Source organism: Acomys russatus, chromosome 19 (genome assembly GCF_903995435.1).
Source record: "Acomys russatus chromosome 19, mAcoRus1.1, whole genome shotgun sequence".
NCBI lineage: Eukaryota > Metazoa > Chordata > Mammalia > Rodentia > Muridae > Acomys > Acomys russatus.
The window spans coordinates 36,339,873-36,350,315 of NC_067155.1; the positions used below are offsets into that span (position 1 = coordinate 36,339,873).

The 10,443-nt window shown below is 52.8% G+C and overlaps 1 protein-coding gene across 1 annotated transcript; it reads left to right on the forward strand.

Annotated features, from left to right (window-relative positions):
• The first annotated feature begins 8,375 nt into the window (after positions 1-8,375).
• Grifin (galectin-related inter-fiber protein) lies at positions 8,376-9,932 on the forward strand. The gene is made up of 5 exons (XM_051162112.1): positions 8,376-8,387; positions 8,637-8,716; positions 8,997-9,156; positions 9,433-9,599; positions 9,811-9,932. Exons 1-5 carry the CDS (start codon positions 8,376-8,378, stop codon positions 9,824-9,826), a joined length of 435 nt encoding a protein of 144 aa, XP_051018069.1. The 3' UTR covers positions 9,827-9,932.
• Positions 9,933-10,443: the final 511 nt, after the last annotated feature.

Sequence of the window (10,443 nt, forward strand, 5' to 3'; positions counted from 1 at the left end):
TGTTCTTTCGTGTTTCCTCAAGTGTTTCTGCAGATCACTATTGCTTTCCTCCTTTCTCCTCCTCCGTCCCTTCCTCTCTAGGATTGAACCCAAAGGCCCATGCACACCAGGCAGGCACTCTGCCACAGCGCTTCCTCCTGAGCCCTCTGCTAATCCTTTACATTGAGAACGAGGCTCACCCTAAATTGCCCATGGGATTGCTGCTGACACCAGGCCCTGGGCGTCTCCTTCTTCTGTCTATTGCTTTCTCTTTGTCTCTGGGTCTGCCCTCCTGTCCTGTCCCCATTTCCAGCTCTTCCCGGCCGGCCGCCTCTTCAGGATTCAGTAGGGCTCACAGCTCCTCCCCATCCCACAGATGTCCTGGAACTGGTGGGAGGTTATTTTAGGAGCTGGTGGCTCCCCTGGGTCTTTCCCAAGCGCCTTGGCCGGCATGGAACACTTTGGGAGCCAGTGGACTCTGCCCCAGCAGGCGGCCTGTGCTGCCTGAGGCTGAGGAGAGTGTGGTCCCAGGACACAGCACAGACTTCCTGGTGACAGAGGCTGAGGCAGCAGCCAGAGCCCTTCCCTAAGGATTCCCAGGAAGGGCTTATTCCCAGCCTTGGGTCTTTCTCCTTATCTCTTTGTTAGATTTTTTAAAATTATTCTTTCTTTCTTTCTTTTTTCGAGACAGGGTTTCTCTGTGTAGCCTTGGCTGTCCTGGACTCACTTTGTAGACCAGGCTGGCCTCGAACTCACAGAGATCTGCCTGCCTCTGCCTCCCAAGTGCTGGGATTAAAGGTGTGCGCCACCATGTCTGGCTAGATTTTATTTTTGAGACAGGATCTCACGTAGCTTGGGTTGGCCTCCACCTTGCTATGTAGCCAAGGATGACCTTGAATTTAAAATCTTACGGCCTCCATCTCCCTGTCGCAGGGATGATGGGTGACCACCAATCACTCCCGATTTATGCAGTTTCAGGGATAGAACTTGGGGCTTTTCTCATGTTAGTCTACCAACCAAGCCACGCCCCTAAGATAACCCCCCCACGCCTAGCCCCGTGCCACTGCCACTTCCTCTTTGACAAAATATGACTGTGTACCCTAGGAAGCCAAGGAACTCAACAGTCCCTCCTGTCTCTGTCTCCTGACTGATGAAACTATACGTATGAACCAGAACAACTGTCACAGAAATTTTTCTAATGCCTACACTTAAAAACATAAAAAAGAATGTAAAGTGAATAAATTTTAAAAAGTAAATGTAAAAAATATAAAAAAGGAAAAAAATTAAAAAAAAACCCCAACCTGCCTTTAATCCCAGCACTCTGGGAGGTAGAGGCAGGTGGATCTCTATGAGTTCGAGGCCAGCCTGGTCTACAAAGCGAGTCCAGGACAGCCAAGGCTACACAGAGAAACCCTGCCTCAAAAAACAAAGAAACAAAAACTATAATAATAATAATAATAATAATAATAATAATAATAATAATAATTTTCTGTTTTATTAATTTAATGTTTTTATATTTTTATTAATTTATTCAGATGACATCTCAATTGTTATCCCATCACTTGCATCCTCCCATTCCTTCCTTCCTCCTGCTTTCAACCTATTCCCCTCCCTTAGGTCTATGACTGAGGGGGACCTCCTCCCCCACCATATGGGCATAAGCTATCAAGTCTCATCTTGGTAACCTGTTTATTCTTTCTCTGAGTGCCACCAGGCCTCCCCACCAAGGGGAAGTGGTCAAATATGGGGTACCAGAGTTCGTAGACCAGGCTGGACTCAAATTCACAAAGATCCGCCTGCCTCTGCCTCCCAAGTACTAGGATTAAAAGCGTATGTCACCATGCCTGGCCCATCTTTATGTTTTTTGAAACTTTAACACTTATTTTTCTTCATTTTTTCTTTTCTTTTTTCTCCTTTTATTTTTATTTTTAGATTTATTTATTATTTGTACAGTATTCTGCCTGAATGTTTGCCTGCACACCAGAAAAGGGCACCAGATCTCATTATGGATGGTTGTGAGCCACCATGTAGCTGCTGGGAATTGAACACAGGACCTTTGGAAGAACAGACAGTGGACTTAACCTCCAGGCCTTTCCTAATTTTTTTCTACAGATTTGTTTATTTTATGCACATTGGTGATTTGCCTAAACATATGTCTGTGAAGATGCCAGAACCCCTGGAACTGGAGCGACAGAGAGTTGTGAGCTGCCACGTGGGTGCTGAGACTTGAACCCAGGTCCTCTGGGAGAGCAGCCAGTGTTCTGGAAGAAACCACTGAGCCATCTTGCCAGCCCCCCTTATTTTCAGTTTGCTTTGTTTTTGAGACAAGGTTTTATGTAGCTGAAGCTGGCCTTAACCTTCTGATTCTCAGTAGGCACAGTGCTGCAAGACTGTTCTCTCGGCACGTGGGAGGCTGAGGCAGGGGGATCTCTGGGAGCTCAAGGCCATCTTGGACTAAGGAATGTCCCAGAAAAAGGAGGAGAGGGCTGGCCATGTGGCACAGAGGGTAGAGTACTTGCCTGGCATGTGTGAAGCCCTGGGTTCCATCCCAAGCACCCCATAAATCCAGCACAGAGGTGCACACCTGTGACCCACACTCAGGAGGACCAGGAGAGCAAGGTCATTCTCTGCTACATAGTGAGTTTGAGGGAAGCCTGGGCTACCTGAGACTCTGTCTCCGAAGGAAGAAAGGAAGAGATTATTAATATGAATTTGCATGCTGTTTGTTCCGATTCCTGAACCTAGTGTGTGTTTTACACTCATGTCTCCATGGAACATTCCAGATGCTTAATGGATGCCTCCTGCCATACAAACAACGTGAACACAGACAGCTAGTGCTGCTTTCCCAATGGCTACCCACGCATGAACACAGTTGGCTCTCTATAAGTGGTCTTTGCAGGGTTGAGTGTTTTGGTGCACATACATGTAAACTTTGAACTCAAAAGGTTGAATCCTCACTACTCACATTTAAAAGGGAAAATAAAAATTAAAAAAGGTGGGCTTGGCTATGCCCACCTATAACTCTGGTGCTGTAACGGAGACAGGAGGGTCACTGGAGCTTGGGGCTACCCCCCTAGCTCCAGGCTCAGTTAGAGATCCTGTGTTTGTTTGTTTGTTTTGTTTTTCGAGAGAGGGTCTCTCTGTGTTAGCCTTGGCTATCCTGGACTCACTTTGTAGACCAGGCTGGCCTCGAACTCACAGGGATCTGCCTGCCTCTGCCTCCCGAGTGCTGGGATTAAAGGCGTGCGCCACGACGGCCGGCTAGAGATCCCGTTTTAAAGAAATAAGGCAGAGAGTTAAAGCAAGACACTCGACATCCTCTTCTGGTCTAAGCGCGCACTCTCTCTCTCTCTCTCTCTCTCTCTCTCTCTCTCTCTCTCTCTCACACACACACACACACACACACACACACACACACACACACACACTAAAATAAAAGACAAGCGATGGTGGTGCACGCCTTTAATCCCAACACTTGGGAGGCAGAGGCAGATGGATCTCTGTGGGTTCGAGGCCAGCCTGGTCTACAGAGTGAGTCCCAGGACAGACAGTCAAGGCTACACAGAGAAACCTTGTCTTAAAAAATAAAATAAGGGCTGGAGAGATGGCTCAGAGGTTAAGAGCACCATCTGCTCTTCCGAAGGTCCCAAGTTCAATTCCCAGCAACCGCATGGTGACTCACAACCACCTGTAATGAGATCTGGTGTCTTCTTGTGGTGGGCAGGGACATGTGTGGGCATGTATAAATAATAAAAAAATCTTTAAAAAATAAAATAAAATAAAATATGGGGCTGGAGAGATGGCTCAGCTGTGAGAGTGTACTGTTCTTGTACCAGAGTTTGGTTCCCTGCACCCAGCCTAGCTGTGATGGGTGACTCACGGCTGCTTGCAACTCCAGTTCCATGGGGTCCGTTGCCTTCTTCTGGCTTCCACAAATACCGCAAAGTGCATGCGCACGTGCGCGCGCGCGCGCGCACACACACACACACACACACACCCCTTTAAAATAAAATAATACTCCTGTCTGGAGACCCGTGTCCCTGCCGTCTCTCCTTGGTTCTGGTCCTCGGAATTCCCGTACCTTCATCTTTAGGACAGCTTGAAAGGGATCCCCCAACACTTTATTGTCTGATTGTATTTGCAGCTCTTCCTTCCTCCAGTCCGGTCCCTGGGTCTGTTTATAGCTCTGGCGTAGCCTGCAGTGTCCCTGGAGGCCAGCATGCATCTGGAGAAAATATCTGTCTCCCTCCAGGTCAGATGTTAGTGGGTGGGCGGGCGGGCGTGCCTGCTCAGCTGGCCCTAACCTGCCCGCTTCGGTGGCCTCCTCACACTGGGTCAAAGGCAACTTTCAGTATGCTGTACCTGGGCAGTTGACCTCAAGATGGCCACACCTTGGCTCTCTCACTGTTGGCACTGGATCAATTTGGATGGTTGGGGGAGAATCTCTCTTCCTGCCCCTGGCCTCCATCACTAGCCTCTCTTACAGTGTGCCATAACTGGCTGGTGTGGGTAGCTGGGCATCTTCCTTTGACTTGGCTCTTTACTGCCCCCTGGAGTCTGTTCACAGCAACACGCCTCTAGGGAAGCAGCCTGATTCTCCATCCAAGAAAGGGGAAGAGGGCGGGCGGGAGAGATGGCTTAGTGGCTAACAGCACTGACCGCTCTTGCAGAGGTCCTAAGTTCAATTCCCAGCAACCACACAGGTGGCTCACATCCATCTATAATGTGGTCTGATGCCTTCTTCTGGCATGCAGGTGTGCATGAAGGTAAGGTAGAGCACTGCATACATAATAAATAGTAAATCAAAAAAAAAGGGGGGGGGGAGAAAGGTTCTTTTCCATCAGTGTGTGAACACTAATGGGTTGCCAGTGGATACTGACTGAGGAGTTTGGCCCAGAAACTGACAGGTGTAGCCTTCTTCTGGCATGCAGGTGTGCATGAAGGTAAGGTAGAGCACTGCATACATAATAAATAATAAATCAAAAAAAAAAGGGGGGGGGAGAAAGGTTCTTTTCCATCAGTGTGTGAACACTAATGGGTTGCCAGTGGATACTGACTGAGGAGTTTGGCCCAGAAACTGACAGGTGTAACCTCTCCCTGGCCTCCCGACTGCTAGGATTACAGTTCTGTGTCATCACAACCAGACTATTGTTGGTTGGGTATCTTCCCAGCCCCCTGCCTCCCGTGCATTCTGCAGCACCCACCTCTCAGAAGCCGACCCCGATAAGACCCCCATCCCATGCTTCCAGGGGATGGTCCAGCAACTCAGGCTCACTGCTAGCTTCAAACCCTGGCTCTGCAATGGCCTAGCTGTGGGTCCATGCCCTCGCGTCCCTTTCCAGACCAATCCTGTAGGCTGACAGCTACAGAAATGCACGTGACACCCAGCAAAGAACAAGCCTGGGCTATGCACGGTGACCCTTTCTTTTGTTTTGTTTTTGCTTTTGTTTGTTTGTTTTGTTTTTCGAGACAGGGTTTCTCTGTGTAGTCCTGGCTGTCCTGGAGCTCACTCTGTAGACCAGGCTGGCCTCAAACTCACAGAGACCCACTTGCCTCTGCCTCCCAAGTGCTGGGATTAAAGGCATGTGCCACCACCACCTGGCATGGTGACCCTTTCTTAAGAACGACCCGGTTGGAATGTGGCAGGTGTATAATCCCAGCCCTGGGGAGGCTGAAACAGGAGGTCAGTCTGGTCTACATAGGGACATTCTTCTTCTTCTTCTTTTTTTTTTAAAGGAAAAGGGAAAAAAAAAGGATGATAAAAGGAAGAGGAGGAGGAAAAGCAAAAGGAAGGGGGAGGAAGAGGTAAAGAGGAGGAGGGAAGGAAGAGGGGAGGAAAGTAGAGGAGGAAGAGGAGGGTTGGTGCTGGCCAAGTGGCCGCCTACCCTCTATCCTGGGGCAGTTCCTCCCCCAAACTGGGTGGAGACCAGCTCCTGCCTCAGAACCTTCAAAGTCAACAGCTCCAGGCAAAACCGCACATCCGGGTGGAGGTGGAGAGGGAGGTGGGAGGCGGGAGGTGGGGGTGGGGGTGGCGCCTAAATGGCAGATCTATTATTCTAAGCCCTGAACCACCTCACCTGGCAGCTGGCCCCGCTGGACAGCATGTCTCAGAGGGGCACTGCCCACTACACCACCATGTCTCCCAGGACCAGCCAGGCCAGGGCAGAGGTAACCAGAGAAGCATCTGGGAGGGGCAAAGTGTATCTCAGGTCTGTCTGTCCCCTGGGCTGTAGCCGCCTGGGTCGCTGGGAGCTGTCACAGAGGGATGCAGAGCCCAGATGTGGATGGACAGCTGACCTACATCAGAATGGCCTGGGCTTCCCAGGTCTCCCAGAGCCGTGGAGACAGAGCTGGCTGTGTGTAGATGACAGCTTTCCTACAGCACAAATCCCATAAGCCAGAAGGGGAGGCTCTCAAAGGAATGAACGCCCTTACCCCGCCAAGCAGGCATCTTCGGCCTCCCTGCCCCAGGGAGCAATACCTTGGCCTCCTGTTCAGCAGATCTGGGGCTCTCCCGCCATCCCAAGGGCACCTCAATTCCAAGCTAGGGCCTCCAGGCAGCTAGAACCTGAGAGGATTCTCATCCTAGGGGGAACAGAGGTGGAGTGCACTGGCTGATGCAGTTCCCCCGCCCACCCGCCTCTGTCTTGTTTGCCTTCCCTCATGGAGGGGACAGGCACAGTGGGCAGAGGCCAACATTGGCAAACCCAGCATGAAGCTAAGAAACCCAGAGGCTACCGACTCAAGGTAGCTAAAGAGTCAGAACCTGTTCTACTCCTGGCTGTGGGCTCTGCGTGACTGTGAGCACTGGGCATTGCCCAGCACTGTATGGCATGTCGGGGAGAATTTAAGATGGATGTCTGTCTAGTCCCAGCACCCCTACAAATGGGGAGAGGAGCCGAGGAAAGCAATGAAGCTGGCCTGCAACCTCCTACTAGGCCCTGTGGCTCAGGGCTTTTGAGTTATGTACTCTTGGCTTTTTGTTTGTTTTGGTCGTTTCGATTTGTTTTGTTTCTGAGACAGGATTTCTCTGTGTACCCTTGGCTGTCCTGGGACTCTTTCTGTAGACCGGGCTGGCCTCGAACTCACAGAGATCTGCCTGCCTCTGCCTCCCGAGTGCTGGGATTACAGGCGTGCGCCACCATGCCTGGCTGCGCTCTGCATTTTGCAGGGATGCTGGGTGTCCAACTCAGGTCCTCACGTTTGCATAGCAAACATTTTACTGACTGTACTATCTCCCAAAAAGGGGCGTCACCATGTTCCTGTGGGGAGGTGAGTGGGTGGGGTCTGCAGACTAGGAACCCACAGCAGCTAAACAGGCAGAAGGCATGGACATGGCCAGACCAGCAGGCTCACCCCATGGAGCCTCTGCTGCTCTGGGCTGCCCCCTACAGGCACTGCCCCTTCCCTGCAGCAGAGAAATGCCAGGTCACTCACTGCCCTGTCTGTCCTGCTAGTGAGCTGTCTCTGGGTCCAGCCTGATCTTACTGGTGGCTACAGGCTCAGCCCTGGCAGGGCCTGGGGAGAAGAATGGTGGTAGAGAGGACCTATGGGGACAGAAGAAAAGGAGGCTACGTGTAATCATCGCACACTCATTTGTAGGCAGTAGCCCCGAGGCTCTGGGCTCCCAGCCTGGCTACGCTGTGACTCAACTTCCCTCTTGGAGAGTCCCAGAGGCCCCCCACAGCCACCCCCACAGACTTGGACTTCTCTCTCCGTCCTTGAGGTGGCCCCAGAGGACCCCTCTCATTGGCTCAGCCTAAGAGCCAGCCATCCAGGAGGGGCGTGGGGGTGTGGGAAAGGCCCTCCCCATCTGTAGGCTGGGGACTGGAATGTGCTGAGCAGGGCCAGGCCTAATCTCCATTCAACCCCTTGAGGCCACTGAGCCACTGCCGCAGGGCAGCTCCGGGGGTGGGGTGGGGGTGGGGCGAGAGGAGGGGAAACACACTCCCAGCATGGTGGACAGTGCATAAATGGGTCAGACAAACCCCGTAAGGCCAGCCAGGGTTCCATAGGAGGTCATGCATTCCTCATCCTTTGAGACAGATGGTGTGATATGGGGGAGTCATACCCTTCCTATAAAGATGGGAGACTTGTCTCTAGATGTGTGTGCAACATCCTAAAATGTCACAGTGACTTCCCAGATAGACCTGAGGAAATCTGTTGAAAGGACCAAGTGCTTCTGCTGGGGATGAATCAGGCAAGAGCTCTGCCACTAAGCCCTGTTTCTAGCCTTCTCTGTAGCAGAGGTTAGCCTGAGGGGGCGGGTGAATGGGGCATAGAGGTCCATGTGACCCAGACAAGGCCCCCCCCGGGAGGTGGGGCTCCTGTGCCACGCCCCAGTGGGCTCTGCTATATCCCTAGCTGCCTCGTCCTTGCCACCGTGTCTGAGGGCAATGGCTTTGCAGGTGGGTAAGACCCATTGCCGTGGCATGCTGGCGTGGGATGGAGAAGGAAAGGTGGGGGGTATCTGGTAGGCCACCTACTTCAGAATATAGAGCTGGGGGACATTCATGTCTTCTCTTCAGACCCTGACCCGAGCAGCTGTGGGGGTAAGGTTTGGGTGGCGGGGGGTACCTGAATAGTCAGTCCACTTGGAGGGGAGGTAGGAGGCTGCAGCCCTATGGGGGTTTCTGTCCCCTGTGTTTTGCCTTCAGTTCGAAGCCTTTGGTGCAGGAGGCCTGGCCCCAGGCTGGAGCCTGACAGTTCAAGGACACGCAGATGCTGGAGATGACAAGTAAGAGCCTCCTCCTTCTCTTCCTGGGGCAGCGGTAGGAACCCTCTAGTCACACTCAGGGGTTTTTTTGGTTTTTGTTTTTGTTGCTTTGTTTGTTTGGTTTGGTTTTTCGAGACAGGGTCTCTCTGTGTAGCCTTGACTGTCCTGGACTCACTTTGTAGACCAGGCTGGCCTCGAACTCACAGCGATCCACCTGCCTCTGCCTCTCATGTGCTGGGATTATAGGCATGCGCCACCACCGCCCTGGCTCCAGTCACACTCCCACACTCCCCGCCCACAGGTTTGAGATCAACTTCTTAACGGACTCGGGAGACATCGCCTTCCACGTCAAACCCCGATTCTCCAGCGCCACAGTGGTGGGCAACGCCTTCCAGGGGGGACGCTGGGGACAGGAGGAGGTGTCCAGCGCATTCCCGCTGACCCTGGGAGAGCCCTTTGAGGTGATGGGGCCAGTGGGAGGAGGAAGAAGAGGTAGGGATGGGGCACCCAAGGCCCATGGAGAAAGGGACTATTGTGGATATTTATATGGGTTGGTGCCATGATCTCTCTGCGAGGCCTGAGTGGCTTCCTTTTCCTCAGTTTCCCTCTTTGTTCACTGGGGTGCTTCTCTCTCCGGCTGCCAACCAGGGATCCTCAGCTGGGAACTCAGGGTCAGGTAGGCTATACTGTCCTTTGCCAAGTAGCTGTGAAGGCTTACTAGTGTCCCTTCCCCGCAGATGGAGGTGAGCGTAGATGCAGAACACTTCCACGTTTATGCCCAGGAACAAAAGGTACTCCAGTTCCCACACCGTCACCGGCCACTGGCCACCATCACCAGAGTGCGGGTGCTCAGCGACCATCGGCTGGCCCAGGTGGAGCTGGCCAAGCGGAGCCTGAGCTGGGGGTAATGCGCCCACCGTGTCCTCCCACACACCTCATCAGGGGACTCCTATTCACCTGCACCCTGGGTAGCCATAGTGTGCCACCCTCTCCTGGCCTTGCACATCTGTTTTCCTTCCACCCCGTCCCCACCGTCCCTCACCCTCTCTCACCCCGAGTTGTCCACATTTGGTCAGAGCAAGCAGAGCTAAGACCTGAATGTTGGATTCTTGCAGGGATGGGGGCTACTGAGCAGACTGGACCACAGCCTACAAGAGCCAGCCTTGGCCATCCTGTATCCCCTGCCAGCTGGAGCCACACGCTATAGAAGCTGGGAAACCAAGGCTCTGTGTGAACCCCCAGCTTTTACCTTCAATAAACTATGAGCAGGTTACAGTCCTGGCTGCTGTGGGGATGGGGACATGGGGCAGGGCTGTCATAGCCCCAGATGTGTCAGCCAGGGCAAGGGGATTCCTGAGACCAGTCTCTGACACTCACATGACCCTGTCATGGAACGGAGCATGCATGGCCACTGTGTCCCCTCCAGACTCCACCCCAGAGTGGAAAGGAGACTTTAGCCCCGCCTGTGAGGAGCTGGCGCAGGGCTCTGGCCGAGGCTAAGATGTCACTTCAGAAGCCCTGAGGCTTCCTGGAAGCTTCTTCCTCCTCCAGCTTCCCATTGGAGTCCTTCCTGTTTCCGCTCGTCCCACCTGGAAGGGAGACGTGCTCCTGTCCCTGTCCACTTGTGTGCACATGCTTGCGTGCGTGCATGTGTGTGTTTGAGTGCGTGCGTGCGTTCATGCGTGCTTGTGTGTGTGTGTGAGTGCCTGTGTGCGTACACGTGCATGCGTGTGAGTGTGTGTGTGTGT